The sequence below is a fragment of the Meleagris gallopavo genome, chromosome 16, assembly GCF_905368555.1.
Source record: "Meleagris gallopavo chromosome 16, MGAL_WU_HG_1.1, whole genome shotgun sequence".
NCBI classification, from domain to species: Eukaryota; Metazoa; Chordata; class Aves; order Galliformes; family Phasianidae; genus Meleagris; species Meleagris gallopavo.
In genome coordinates, this window is record NC_139419.1 from 6,224,899 (window position 1) to 6,239,888 (window position 14,990).

General features: G+C 44.2%; 2 protein-coding genes across 11 annotated transcripts in view; one reads left to right on the plus strand and one right to left on the minus strand.

Annotated features, from left to right (window-relative positions):
- Window positions 1–133: 133 nt before the first annotated feature.
- On the minus strand, window positions 134–5,310 carry NTHL1 (nth like DNA glycosylase 1). Of its 2 annotated transcripts, none has more exons than XM_010719527.4 (6): window positions 5,157–5,310; window positions 4,573–4,793; window positions 3,517–3,687; window positions 2,824–2,983; window positions 1,270–1,375; window positions 134–616 (listed from the first exon to the last, which is right to left on the minus strand). In XM_010719527.4, exons 1-6 carry the CDS (start codon window positions 5,236–5,238, stop codon window positions 493–495), a joined length of 864 nt encoding a protein of 287 aa, XP_010717829.1. In that variant the 5' UTR covers window positions 5,239–5,310; the 3' UTR covers window positions 134–492. The 2 variants fall into 2 exon arrangements, with proteins under 2 accessions (XP_010717829.1, XP_085093404.1); XM_085237278.1 differs by having other exon boundaries at window positions 2,824–3,025.
- Window positions 5,239–14,990, plus strand: part of TSC2 (TSC complex subunit 2) — a 31,577-nt gene continuing 21,825 nt past the window's right edge. For 6 of the 9 annotated variants that reach the window (XM_085237263.1, XM_085237266.1, XM_085237264.1 and 3 more), the window contains exons 1-16: window positions 5,239–5,367; window positions 6,143–6,307; window positions 7,158–7,244; window positions 7,887–7,997; window positions 8,716–8,860; window positions 8,998–9,115; window positions 9,563–9,611; window positions 10,028–10,153; window positions 10,483–10,556; window positions 10,892–11,018; window positions 11,633–11,776; window positions 12,000–12,137; window positions 12,344–12,447; window positions 13,234–13,315; window positions 14,197–14,352; window positions 14,681–14,797. In XM_085237263.1, coding sequence (XP_085093389.1) covers window positions 6,170–6,307; window positions 7,158–7,244; window positions 7,887–7,997; window positions 8,716–8,860; window positions 8,998–9,115; window positions 9,563–9,611; window positions 10,028–10,153; window positions 10,483–10,556; window positions 10,892–11,018; window positions 11,633–11,776; window positions 12,000–12,137; window positions 12,344–12,447; window positions 13,234–13,315; window positions 14,197–14,352; window positions 14,681–14,797 — 1,716 coding nt within the window. In that variant the 5' untranslated portion in view covers window positions 5,239–5,367; window positions 6,143–6,169. The other 3 variants (XM_085237265.1, XM_085237270.1, XM_031555854.2) reach the window with 3 other exon arrangements.

The following is a 14,990-nucleotide window of genomic DNA, read 5'->3' on the forward strand; positions in this document are numbered from 1 at the left end:
CAGGGTCAGGCAGGAGACTTGCTGCCTGCTCTCAGCTGGCTGGACTGCTTGCTATGGGCTCATACTTTGGTGAGGCCATTGGTATTCTTCTTCCCCCACCCTGTGTTACAGAGATGCCAGCAAACCTCATAGGTAGAAAAAATAACCCACCACCTTTATTCAACACATATTTACAGGCAGCAGCAAGTCTTGCATTTCTCCAGCTGTTCCTGACACTGCACAGCCTGCTGCGCTGTTGGAGCACACTCAAGCATTCACATGGGGGCTGGAGCTGGCAGCACTGATGCAGTAGGACTACTGTGCTTTGAAGGACCCTTTTTCCTCTTGAGAGCTCAGCCACCAACAGCAGCTTCCCCTCTCCAAGAACGCTAAGCTGGCTGCAGCGGTCTCCTGTTTCCCAACAGTCACACAGCCTTGTGCGAAGCACAACATTCCTACCACTTGGCTCTGGGCTGAAATGGCCTTCTTATTCTAGGAAGCCAGAATGGTCTCTCAGAATCTCTTAGCAGCAGGGCATATGTCTTGATTAAGGCATTCTTTGCAGCGAGGATTCACGGGCAGGCAGGTCTGCTGGCCAAAGCCCACCAAGAGCCAGTTTATCTCCCTCCAGAGATCCCTGCAGTGAGAGAGAGAGAGTGAGCTTTTCAGTGCAGCTGCTTAGAGGTGTTAAGCAGCCCATGTTATCACACAGATACCTTTTGCCTATTGTTCCTCTTGGCTTCCCAAACCACCTGGAAGCTAAGGACAGCCCTAGCTCCTTTTGATCCCTCTGAAGTATGGGGGATGTGAGAGGACCGTCACATAAAGCACATGTGGTCATTTCCTTGTGCTAAGGCATATGTCAGATGCGGAGATGTGACATTAGAATGCTCCACTTGTCAGTTGGTACTTGATACTGAAGATTAAGCATCACTGAAGGCCAGAATCCAACCATGGCCTGCTACTGCTATGGCCATTAGGCTCAGCAGAGCCCCACACAGAAAGGCACCTGGCTTGCGTCATAATAAGTTTGTCTAGGAAAGTGAGTGTGGTATCAAGACCTCCAGGTACCTTCCTGAACTAGTGCTGACTGACACATCTAATAGCAGAGAAACCACTCAGTAGTTGAGATGCTGCTGAAACACCCTGAGAGCAGAGAGACATCTGCAGACAAGTTCATCCATAAAAAGGAGATCCACACTGCAGCCACTGAAAATGCAATAGGATTTATGGAGATGTGTCTCCTCTGTCTAGCACAAGGCAGAAGGAGGCTGGGGGTTCACACCTCACCTGGGCAGCCAGTCCTCCAGTGCTACCCGAGTTTCCTCAGGGTATCTGGTCTCCTTCTTCACCCACTTCAGCCTGTTTGTGATCCTGTGCACATGGGTGTCCACAGCTAGGAAGGGAGAGCCCACAGTTTAGGTGGGAGACAAACACACCTGAATGCAGAGAGCACATCCAGCAAACCAGGTACAATGTCCTGCAATGGGCTTCCTTTGCAGCCCTGCAGGAATAGGGCAAGTGAAACACAAGGGGAAGCTCACTCACAATACAAACATGTTGGTTTCTTCCTAAGCTCAGAGCCAAAAGCAGACAGGGTGGGTATCTCATACCACACAGCTAGCAACACACTGACACAATCTTATGCAGCCTTCCTACAAAGGTTTCCGCACTGTGATCTAGCAGGCACAGGGCAGCCTGTCCCAGGTTCTCTTCCTCCGGGTATTTCAGCTGCTGTTATGCAAGTTGCAATCTCTGCCCCTCAGTTTACCCAGATGGAAAACACATTTCATAATACCTACTAACACAAGAGGGTTTGTGAGGTTTAAACAAATGTTTATAAAGTGCTTTGAGCTAAAAAGCTCAGAATGCAAAGTATATTATTGTTAGATCAGCAGCGATAAACCTGTCTCTGTGGCTAATTGGGCAAAACCCAGGAAATTGCTGTAAACAGGAAGACTAAGCCTTGCCTCCTAAATCAAAACTGAACACGCAATTATTTGGAAAACAGTTGGCTAGTTTGGCTCCCAGTGGACTTCCCTCCCCCATCGCAGGGAGAGAACAACGGACCCTGAACACTGTTGAGCTCTCACACAAGAGCCACATTTTGCACAGCTGACAGTCACCAGTTGGGCTGCAGGGGTCAGCTGCTGCCCGCACTGACCTTGGGTTGTGGCAGTCATTCATCAGGTGGCACCACTATTGACTTTCCCAGGGCCCTCCATTAAGCAGCAAATTCACTTGGAATATTAATCCATCCCCAGAGTCCTTGGGTTGTGCTGATCTTCCAGCCCCATCTGCTGGCTCTGGAGGGCAGCCCTTTCTTTCTATAGTGTATCATGAACCACTGAACTGCTTTCAAGCAACTGGCATTAGAGATCTAAGCTACTCTTCTACCCTCCTAACAGCTTGCAGAAGCAACCTACCAAGCCTCAGGCCACCCTAAAACTATCTGCAAATCACATTATCTCTTTCGCTTGAAACCAATGAGATTTCAAAGTTTTATTTTACTAACACATCTTTTTGGATGCCTACCCAATTAAGCAACATTTGCTCTGCTTATCAGCATCTGAGCAGAGGGAGTGCTTGCACTTGGGGATTTTTGCTTCAAATTTTGGGCAAAACAGTAAATGGGTCCATGCTTAAATCCTAGCAATACATCCACTTTGAATGGTTGAGGTTTGCACCCTGCACCCACCTAAGCACAACATACACTCTGCACATGACTCAAGTGATGCTATTAGGCTTCCTAGGGCAGGCAGCTTGAAACGAGCCCTCCCTGCTCAGGGATGGATCATGGAGGATTCAGGAACAGAGAAATGTGGAAAACACAGTTCAACCTACCTATCCCAGTTACGCTGTTCCAAGCAATGTTCATGGCCAAATGGGCCATTTTGGGCCCAACTCCTGGCAGCTTCACCAAGTCCTCCACCGTGCTTGGTATGTCACCCCCGTAATTCTGCTTCAGGATGGCTGTTGTCTGCTTTATATACTTGACTTTGTTCTGGAAAACCAAAGGGAAAAGCAGAAAAATCAAATTGTCCTCCTATACAGGGGAAAGAAACAAAAACATTACTTGGTGTGGGTTATGTGTGAGGCCACGTACTGGAGTTTGCAGAGAGGTGACAGAGATCTTAGATTTCTCTCTGAAAGCAAAATGCTGAAAGCTGATTAGCTCTAACCTCCTCTGCACTCTGCAGGCACTGCAGCAAACAATCTTACTGTGAATACAAATCGCTAAAACCAGCATAAAAATACAGTCTTTAACTTGACTCCAGGGAAAAGATCACCACAGGGCATGGAATAAAGGCTGAACACAGCGGGAAGTCTCAAACACAGGACTGATTCATTCCCACTTTCTGCCTTCAGCACTTACTTTCTGCACAGGTACTGGCCATGAGATATAGTCTGCAAAGGCCAAGCCACCCACCTTGTGTCCCTCTGCTGGGCTTCTAAGCAGTCCAGACATAGGACTCTGCATGGGAACAGGGGAAGGTGGAGGAGGTTAATGCACACAAACGTTAATCCTGCACTTACCCTCCAGAATCCAACAGGATAAATGATTTGCCCAAGTGTTGCATCATCCATCTGCAAAATGCTGTCAACCGTGAGGCCACGCTGCCTCAGGCGGAGCATGGCAGCTGATGTCACCTGGTCCTTGGTCTGGCTAGAGAGCATCAGAGACAGCAGAACTTGGTAGCGCATAACCTGGGGGAAAGGAGACACCTAAAGGCTCTGAGAAGATCCTTTTGCGGCTGGATTCTCCCACCCAACACAACTGCTGAGCCAGTCTGTGTGTTCTCTCTGTGTCCCCATGTCCCCAGTGCACAGAGAGCACAGCCCTGCACTGTATCCTTGCTTTGCTTTGTTTTTAGTACTGATGCAAATGCTCCCCTTCCCCACTGTTCCCATGCTGAGGGAACACACTGCCACTCCAGTAGGCCCCCGTCTTTCAACCGGAATCCCCTTAAAGGAGGGCTGCAAGAAGGAAGAAAGCCAATTTACACTTCTGTGTTGCTCTAAGAGCACAGCAGCAGGTTGGAAAGTTATCAACTCTCTCACCTTCTCCCTGAACTGTTTTTCCTCTGTGTTACAGAGCCATCTTGATGAGCACCCTCCTTGGACTCCTGCAGAGACTTTTAAAGAAAGAAAGGATATGCCTTCATGCCCTGCCAGCCAGCCCTGAAAGTACAGTCCTAATATGTTGTTGAGGTTTCCACTCTAAGTCCAAAGTCATCTCATTTTTGCCTCATCCTCTGCTGTTGGTTCAAGCTGGCAACTCTCCAGTTTAAGCAGAGGACAAGCATATTTCATAGCTGTGTGTGCTAGTTTGAATGGGCTAAATGGGAGCAGAGAACCCAGAACCACGTCACAAGGACTATCTGAAGGCACTGAGACAGGCACAGGACACAAGCAGCTGGCTCTTCTCTGCCCACAGGATAAGCCAGCTCCCTCCCACGTGTACCTGTGCCATAACCTCCTGTACGACTGATCTCTGCCTTCAGACTGGATGCACTCTGTATTTATTTTGCTGTTATGGAGATACCCAAACCAGCACTACGCAGCCTAGTGATACTCCTGGGGTGCCATTACCTGCGGTGGTGCATTGGTGTCATAGCATTTATCCACTCCCATCTCATCCACGGGAGCATCTCGGTGTCTCCTCATCTCCCGGATGCGCTCCAGCTGCTGCCGCCAGTTCTCTGGCTCCCATTTAGGGCCAGGGGACTCAGGCCTGGTTTCAGCTTCATAAGCAACAGGGACCCTCCTCGTCCTCCTGCTGTACCTCGGGGCTGCACTGGGGACCCGGCTCCCTGCAGGAGGAAGATGTTCATGCCTGAAGCCAACACTTGCTGTCAGATACCACCACCTGCCCTATACTCAGTGTTCTGAGCAGAGACAAAGACACCTTCCCCATAATCTCAAACCAGCAGCACTTCCCGCGCGGGCACCAGCCGGAATTGGGAGCAAAGAAGGCCCTTACAGAGAGGCAGTGTCCCCACAGACACCGATAACCACCCTTCGAAATCCATCCCAAGACCCCTCAACAACCCCAAGTGGGCTGCTTTGAGAATGGCCCAGACTCCATCCCCTTCCCCGACGGATTCGGATCCACGCCCAGCCCCTACCCCAGCCCTAGCGCTAATCTTGACCCTCACCCTAGCCCCGCCCCGTACCTGCGGTCGCAGCTCCGAGCCTCCGAGTCGCCCGCCCACCGCCTCCAGGCGCAGCCGCGCACATGGCAGCAGCCCGGTACATCCGGAACTACCAATCCCAGAATGCCTTGCGACGCAGAAGGCACCGGAAGTGCCTGGAGGGACTTCCGCTAGAGGCGGGGCCGGCGCGGCGCGTAGAGGGGCCGGGGCGGCGGGGCCGGGCCTGCGGCGGGTGAGCGGCCCCGAGCGCGGGGCTGCGGCCTATGGCTGCCGCCTGTGGCTGCCGCGGGTCTCCGGGGCGCGGTTGGGGTGCGGGATGCTGGGGGTCTGGGTGCCTGCGGGGCTGCTACAGCGCTTGTGCTGTGTCCCCGGGACGCAGCGATGGGTGTCCTGACGTGGGGGGCGGAGTGCTGGGCTGACCCTTGGAGGGCAGGGTGCCCCGCTGTCCTGAAGGCCGTCGTGCTTAACGTTTATGTTCTGGTGCTACGTGCTTTGTCGTGGAGTCGTGTAATATCACCGGTTGAGCGGGACCCACGCATTGCTTTTGGGTTGGGAGTAATGGAAAACGCGTTAGAAGGGCCCCTAGAACCCCCAGCCCCACACTTGCTGCGAGCTGATTGTCTGCAATGGATCAGACCGGGGCCCCGTGCAGCCTGGCCTGGAGCACCTCCAGGGATGGGGCACCCGTGGCTGAAGAGAGTGAGGACTTTGGTGCATGCCTGCCTCGAAGCGTGCGTGTCTGTGATTCAAAAATCAGTTCAGTGGTGGTAAAATGGAGATTGCTATGTGCAGGCTGTGGTGGCGTTGGTCACTCAGAGCTCCCAGCAAATGGTTACACAGTGTTGTCAGTCCCGGGCAGCTCAGTGTTGTCCTCGGCATTGGGCTTCTCTGTAAACAGCTTGAAACAACAGAGCTGTTTGTAAATGCTCCATTGTGAAGGCTGTTAGTTTTCATGCTTAAAGATTCTGTCCGGGCCTCCCTGAACAGTCACTGCTCTGTGTTTGCAGGGGCTCAGCGCTGCTTTCTTGTCAGTTATGGCAAAGCCTCAAAGCAAGGATTCGGGGCTGAAGGAGAAGTTCAAGAATCTCTTGGGGCTGGGATCATCCCGGGGAAGTTCAAAGTCATCAGAGGGCAAGCAAACGGAATTCATCATCACTGCAGAAATACTCAAGGTGTGAGAAATGTGTATAAAGATGTAGTCTAGATTGCTTGGGAAGGCAGAGGGCTCTCAGTCAGTTGTTTTGCTTTCTTTGTTGCCATGTGTTCTTGCATTTTTACCTTATCTCTCAATTCAGTCTCTAGTGAAATGCATGTAAAATTCATGGAGTTAGAAGTTACAGTGTTTTAATTATTAAATGTTCAAATAGTTTTGAGATATTTTATAGGGTGATGTTATTGTCTGTTCTGACAGATTACAGACTCAGAGTATGTTGCTTTGCATTGATAGTCTGAGCTTGATGAAGTTTATGTGGTGGCAATTAGTGCAAACTAAAAACTATTTCTATTTTGTGAAAGCTTACATTTTTGTGGAAGAAAAACTCAGATGATTCCAGTAATTGGTCTAGTGAGTCTGTAAACAGAATAGTTGGCAGACAGAGAGGGAGACACATAGAAGGGGGAAAGAGATCAGGATCTCTTCTTGTCTGTGCTGAAGCAGCTGAACTTTTACCGGCTAGAAGCTGGAAAGAAACTTCTGTCCATCCTTTCCCTGCCTCCTGTGCTCAGTAAATGCCACAGTCAGAGTTATTAACTTTTCTGAAGAAAGAAATTGAGTTGTTCTGTCCTGGAGCTGAAAAGCTGCTTGGCTCCAGGTCTGGGAAAGTTCTCGTTTCGACAAATCATCATGTGCTCATGCAAAAATGTTTTTGGAGAAATTCCTGAAAAGCTCCAGTGATGATGACTAATAGATAATTTTGGGCAAATGTCTTAATTCCTTTTTCAACGGCCCCCGTAACCCTTTGAGAAATGGCTTACTGTTTCTAGAAAGATAAACTGTTGGCTTATGTCTGCATTTTGTTCCAGGAACTGAGCATAGAATGTGGATTAAGTAATAGGATACGAGCAATCAGCCAAATCTGTGAAGTGGCAAAAACAAAAAAAATTGAAGAGGTAAGTTTCAGAGTGTTCAGTAAGTATTTGAAACGTAAAATGTAAACAACAACTCTTAGCCCATCATAAGAGGTTCCTGTAGTTCAGACTGCCTTTTCAAATTGGTAATCCCAAAAGCTACATGTGGTGCTGTCCAAACCTGTAGTAAGGTGGCTCACGTACCAAGGAAATTAGTCTTGTTTGGTCTGCCTATGGTGGAGAGAGCATGTAGCTGTTGGGATTTCTGCATGAAATGGAAGGATAAATATGCTATAAATATTTTGGTCTGATCAGGATAGTTAACAGGAGATGATGTTAATCCTGCAGGGAGGGCATTTGCTAGCTTCCTGTCCTGTTAATAAGCTACTTCCAATTGGTTTTAAACTCACCATGTGTTTGGGTGAAGGTTTCTGCACAAATGTCGTGTGAATGAGGAACTTCAGTGACTGGGGAACAGGTTGTCATCCAGGCCAGGAATTGGTGTCTCACGTCCTTCACCAGAGCTTATGACAGGCAGGCGGGAGTGTCCCTCAGGAAGGAGAACTCTGTACGTGAACTCCTGAGGATCTTGTTTATTAATGTGCAATAATTAGTGGCTGACCTACTGGGTGAAATTCCTAGAAGCTTACCTTTCCTTTTACTGCCTCTCACATTTGTTTGCAGCATGCAGTGGAAGCAATATGGAAGGTGGTAGCTGATATGCTCCAGCCAGAGCGCCCAGCTGAAGCCAGACATGCTGTTCTTCATCTCCTAAAGTCAATCATTCAAGGGCAGGTGAAAACAATTTATGGAAAAAACACTACACTTAAACTGGATTTGTGTTGAGTAGGAATGTGAAAAGATATTGGGCAGCCTTTTCTTACAACTTTCCACATTTCTTATTTTGGTGCTTTAATTTAAATTCAGGCACAATGCAGCAAATTTCATACGGTCTTTGTCCAGACATTTCAGTCCCAATCTGCAGCAGTGTTTGATATTTCAGCATGTCAAATGTGCAGGAAGTTCTCTTTGAGATACTTTCCTAGTCTGGCCAAGTTAAGCATGCTGTGAATTCTTCAAATGTCACAGTGTGCTGTTCAAACATAAGACTGTATCAGGCCAAAGTTCTACTTTGTAGTATCCTGTAAAGGCAGTGGTAGATGCTTAGGAAAAGAGTAAGCATCAATTCTGTTTTATAAATGCTCTTCTGGCAGTGTTGTCAGTTGCAGTTTCTGTGGGTTGCTTTGTGTATTGGATGCTGTCTGTATGGTGCTGGACAAAATAGCCTTCAAGCCCTGAATGCTGATAAAGAAATGTTAGAACAGACTGAGAAGTCCTGTGCAATTACCAGTAGAGACAGAGAGTTATTTTTATAGCCTGTAGAAAAATAAAATAATAAAAAGCATCGAGTTTATCGTTACAGCTTTTGATCAGGTCTGGGCCTTCTTTAGTGACATTGTTATTTCTCCACCTTCTTCTCCTACCCCCTACCCCCCTTCTTTTTTTTCCTAAGGGTGAGAGATTAGGAATCCTTAGAGCACATTTTTTTAAGGTTATTAAGGACTATCCCTCCAATGAAGACTTGCATGAACGGCTTGAAGTGTTTAAGGCTCTAACAGAAAATGGACGATACATCACTTACTTAGAAGAAGAGTTAGGTGAGTATTATCTTTATTCCTCTAACATTTGCCTGTAATAAGCCAAGTGAGAGGCATCCAGCAGTGTGAGAAAAAGGCAGTAGAGACAATGCTGCTGGACAGAAAGCTGATTGTAATGATTTGTTTTCTCCCTTTAGCTGACTTTGTGCTACAGTGGATGGATGTTGGTTTGTCTTCAGAGTTCCTTTTGGTTTTAGTGAACCTGGTGAAATTCAACAGCTGCTACCTGGAAGACTATGTAGCTGACATGGTCCAGTAAGTTTTTTTTACCCTTTAATTATTTATTCTTGTCTTATTACAGAGCAAAGCTGCAGATTAATATGCAGATTAGTGGAATCTTTTTAATCTGATCTGGATCTCTTTTGTTCTGGGTCATATCTGACAATTCTGACAAATATTTGATTTTTTTACAACGTTCAGATCCTTTTTAATTTAAAATGTTGCATGTACTTTCCTTGCTTCATGTGATGTCTGCTGTTTTATTAACAAAGTCATAATGAGAGGTTATTCAAGTGCAATTTTAAGCTAACAGTTTATAAAAGGTTGTACTGTCCAGTGTCCTTAGGAATGTTACAAAATGCCAAAGTAGGGAGAGTGATAAGAGAAAATTGCATGCCAATTTACTTTTCTATTTTAGCTCTTTGTAATTTGCTTAAATCTATATTAAGCAAACAATTATAATTAAATGTTCTTTCTTAACAGCAAGATATGCATCTTGTGTATTCAGACTTCATCGTCTGTGGACATTGAGGTCAGTAATTTGAGTCTGTCTTAATACTTCAGAGTTCTTTGAAATTCTTTGAAACCAAATCTGTTAGAAACAAAATCAGGTCATCAGACTCTCATCCCTCATTCTAAGATGAGTTTATTCTCATCTTAGAAGACAGCTAATACAGTGTTATGAAGTGTTTGTAAGCCAAAATATCTCTTACACCAATACTAATTTTATTCTACAAGAAGCAGAGTGTGCATAAGTTTGTTAAGCAAATTTTTAACAGTCATTTTTTATGGGTGACTTTTAGTCCTGCATGAAAAAAAAATAAAAGAAGAAAAACATATCTTAGTCTCTTTTAACTTCCACAAGATTTCCTGGGCTTGTCAGCCTAGGATTTGACCTGCATTATTCCTAAGGAAGTGTTTAACCATGTTATCTTTTCTTTCTCAAAGATTTCTTTGCAAGTTTTAGATGCTGTTGTTTGCTATAACTGTCTGCCATCAGAGAACCTGCCAGTATTTATTATCACGTTGTGCCGTACCATCAATGTGAAGGAACTCTGTGAGCCGTGCTGGAAGGTCAGAACTTTTAATGAGTTCACTGTTTCTTCCTCGCAGATGAAGAGCCACATGCCTGTGAACATATGTCATGCTTCTAAAAACAAACCAAAAATTATATTGTTTCAAGCATTAAGGGCTCATCACATTGTTCATGTAAATTCTGTCATTTGCATGCGTTAAGCTGTGCTTTCAGCTGATATGGCAGGCTCCCTTCTCTGTTGTGGCATGGAAATGGCATGGAACACATTTACTTTCCATAAGCAGTTATGATTATCCAGCTGAATGCATGTTTAGTGTCATGAGTGTTTAAACAGTTGGGTATTTAAGTGTTCTCTTTGAATTTCCAGCTTATGCGCAACCTTCTGGGAACTCATTTGGGCCACAGTGCGATTTACAACATGTGCAGGATCATGGAAGACAGGTAAAGAGAGCGTATAACAAAACCCTAATAATACAGTAGAAGTCCCATTGAGGTAAACTGGGGAGCCACTGACCTGAGTAGGACAGGCTGGGAGTTCTGGTTCTTAGAAGTGAATCCTTTTCCTAATGGAACTACCAGAAATGCTTATTTTTCAACTTTTCTGAATTTAGTTTTCCTTCATTTAAAAATCATTCCAAAAGGTTTCTAGATTTTATGTTTATTAATTGCAGTGCTGTAATGTGTACAGGAAATTATGACACTGTGTATTCCTGTTGAGTCTTATGCCCCAAAGTAATCTTTGTGTGGTCTAAGACTTTCCTCCTGTCTGTTTGCAGAGCTTACATGGCAGATGCAGCCCTGCTGAGAGGAGCAGTGTTCTTTGTAGGGATGGCTCTCTGGGGTGCTCATCGCCTCAATTCACTCAAGAATTCCCCAACTTCTGTGCTACCTTCGTTCCTCAAGGTAGGATGGGATGCTGGAGAAACTTTTTAATCAGGTGTGTGTCTGGGCCTGTACAAATTTAGAGCAAAACTGTGATCTCCTTCACCAAAGGGATCTTTGTGTGGCTGAAAGATATCAATTGGGATATATATATGGGAATAAAATAACAGAGATTTTAGGTTTAAAATGAGACTTCCTTCTAGGATATTTCTGTAACTCTGGCCAGCAACACAAACTCTGAATTCCCTTTATTAAAAGTCTACATTGTGGATGCTAGCTTAAAAAATAAGAATGAAGCATAAACTTGCACTCTTCCTAATGTGTGGTACAGAAATCTGAGGGACAGTATTTTCAGAGCTCCCTTAAAATTCTCTTATTCAAGTGAATCTAGCTTTAAAAGCTCACAAGCCTACTCTTTTAGGATAGAGCTGAATTTGGCAGTTGATCTACAGCTACTTGCAGGAGGGTGTAACTGCAATTCATAAGAGTTCTTTGCATTGGCCTTTGTGTGAATAGACTTGGATGCATTTATCACAGGATAACTTTTTAATGAGTAAAGCATTTCATTTGAATTCAAGAGGGTTTCTGACTGCTGTTTTCCAGTTGTTAACTGACTGAAACACTTCGTATTCCAGGCCATGACATGTCCCAATGCAGTTGTATCTTATGAGATAGTTCTGTCCATCACTCGCCTAATAAAGAAGTATGGGAAGGAATTGCAAGCTGTAACCTGGGATATTCTCTTGGACATCATGGAGCGATTACTGCAACAGCTGCAGGTAAGTGTTGAGTCTATCTTGATGCGCTTTCAATTAAAAGACCTTCCCATAAATATTTCTGCAAATTGATCTCTTGTTTGTACACTCCAGTGACTTAGAAGTCAAAGGAAGGTTTAGCCCAATTCTTGATATTGTGCTTGTCAGCTCAGTTTTCTATTTGTTAACAGTTGATATTTTCTGGTAAAGTATAAGTCTTCCAGGAATGTTTTTATCTCTATTTCAGAGTTTAGAGAGCCAAGAACTTAAGTCCATTGTACATGATCTTTTGACTACAGTAGAAGAACTCTGTGACCAGAATGAATTTCATGGTTCTGAGGAGAGATTTTTTGAGCTGGTGGAAAGATGTGCTGATCAGAGACCGGTAAGACTTTCCCTGTAGCTTTTTTATGGTCAGTTGAAACTGTTTCATTACTTGGTACAGTTGAAAACAGTGAGTCCTGAAATAGCAAGTGGTTAGAAAACCTCAGCAAGGACTTTGCATGAACCTTGTTCTTAGAGGGAGGACAAAAATGAATGTATTGTTTTTGCTTATACACTAAAAAAAAATTCTTGATCTTTCCATGAAAGGAATCTTCTGTATTAAACTTGATAGCATACAGAGCTCAGTCCATTCATCCTGCCAAAGATGGCTGGATTCACAACCTGCAGATGTTAATGGAGAGATTCTTCAGGTATGATATCATAACTTTATGAATACAAGGTATTTTTGAATGTTTCTTGCCACCCTTTCGTGCTAAATAATTTTGTTTTCTGAATTTCTAATGTTAGTGAATGACTGCTAAGAAGTACAGTAGTTCCAGGGCACAGTATGTAAAAGGATTTGTTTAGCATAAGAAAAACTTTCCACTGAGTTAAGTTCCTTTTTTTCCCCCCGTCCTTTATTACCATTGGTTGGTGCTATTTCACTTCACTTAAGCAGTTACATGCTCCACTGCACAGCAAACAAGACTTTGCTGCTCAGCCTCGTGATTGTATGTGATAGTCCAGTATTAAAGTAATAACTGTTGTTGAATTGGCACTCCTAGAATACTTTTATGCTCTAAAATACCATCATGTAGCAATAAAAAAAACTTATGTCTCATTTGTGGAAAGTTGCTGAAGAGCAGATCCTTCCCTCTGCTCTCTGTTTGGTTTTGAATTTGCTCACTGAAGTACTTGCCCTTCAATACTTCTGGTTTGGACTGGACGTGGAAAAAATGCAGTTACAGATCTTCAGTAGGAATAAAAGCCGAATTGTAGGAAAAAGCTGAATTGAGATTCTAGTTTCCATTTGTTCCTGAATCTGATCTTAGAGAGATATTAACTGAAGGCTGAACTGATCTCTAATGTTTATTGCTCTGACACAAAAAGTTTCTTAGTTTATTATAGTTTTACTTTCCTTTTTTTCCTTTTCCCCTCCTCCCCTAAATAGCAGCAACTTTATTTTACTCATCTTGAATTTGCTCTTCCTATTTTAGGAATGAAAGTCGTAGTGCTGTTCGTATTAAAGTTCTGGATGTCTTGTCCTTTGTACTGAGTATTAACAGACAGTTCTATGAGGTTTGTGTTAATCTGTTTCTGATGATTACATGTGTGATCTTAAGGGGGTGGGAAAGGCTTTGATGTGGCACATTTTGTGGTGTTGTCTCTTCCACTGAACAGTGCACAGAATTGTGCTTTCAGTGTGACACACAACAAATGTTATTTCCAAATGTTTGTAGGAGGAATCGCCTTTTAATTGTTCCTTAGTCAACTACAGGTGTATGCAAGTTGCAGTGTGAGGTGCTATGAGATGTTTTGAGGACATCCTTGCTTACGGGTTTGCTTCCCTGTTTTAAAATCATTAATTTCATTTAGGTTTATTTGGAAAAACAATTGGTCTGAGAGACACAGAGTTGATATAAAAGCTTTGTGAAAACATGAGGTTTGGGCAGGATCTGACATGAGCAGATTGACTTGACTTGGTGCTTCCAGTTACCATCCAAGATAGAAGCTGTCTGAAAGAGAAGTTGCTCAAGAGCTCTGGGGATGTCTTCAGCTCCCTGGAATGCACCCAGAGTGTGTCAGAGGGCAGGAAGGGGCAGAGTTGCTTCTTGGATTTCTTGAAGATTTATGAAAACTTGTTGCTGTTGTATGTTTCCTGCCTGTCAGGAAACCAAGTCATAGAATTCCCTTAGCCCAGGTTCAAATAGACTCTTGATGTCATCTGTAGGATAGATGAAAAGCCAAACACTAAGTTTGAGTTCAGCAAAAAGCCATACGTATTCTGGAGAGGGACGTAAAGAAATACTCAGCTAGAGGGAAGAGGAAAGATCAAGGCACATAACAGTTGACGATCAAGCCCGATACCAGTGTTCTTTTCATAGCTGTTTGTCTCTTTAACATGCTTTGAAAAACTGACAGCAAAATGTCCAGGCTTATTCACATCTGTTCTCTTGCAGGAAGAGCTGATAAACTTGGTTGTGATCTCTCAGCTGGCTCACATTCCAGAGGATAAAGACCATCAAGTTCGAAAACTGGCCACTCAGCTGCTTGTAGACCTTGCTGAAGGCTGCAACACTCATCACTTTAACAGCTTGCTTGATATCATAGAAAAGGTGAGGTGGATTTTGGTCAGCTGTCAGAAACATCACACCGGCTTTAGGCAGATCCTCCTGCTGTGGCTGAGACTAAACTGTGAATGTCATCACTTGCATAGGTCAGTGGGTACCGTAAAATCGCTGGGTTTTGTGGGATGCAGATGTGGAGCACGTAGTGGAATTGAACTTTAAAAACCTTATCAGCACCCATCCAAGCTACGTGTCAGGGCTTGCAGAATTTCTGGCAAGGATAACTTGCTGTAGTGTTGTTTGACCTTCCAGGGCAGAATTACAGAGAAGTTGTGTTGTAGATCTCAAGTGTTCTGCTTTTTTTTTTTTTTAAAAGGTGGCTGCGCATTCTCTCTCATCTCCATCTGAGCTGGAAGAGAGGGATTTGCTATCATATTCAGCTTCTTTGGAAGATGTGAAGACAGCAGTTCTTGGACTTCTGATAATTCTTCAGGTAAATCTGGAAGAGCATTAAATGGATCTTCTTCCAAATAGCCACCTACCGGACTCCAGCTTTTTTAGATAACTATTTTGTTATTAAATGCTCTGTCTTTTGTTTTATCACTTAATATTTAACTCTTTTGGTCATTTCTTTTGATTTTGGGTATTGTGTGACTGTTTGCTAGATGTTTTATTTTCTCTTCTTT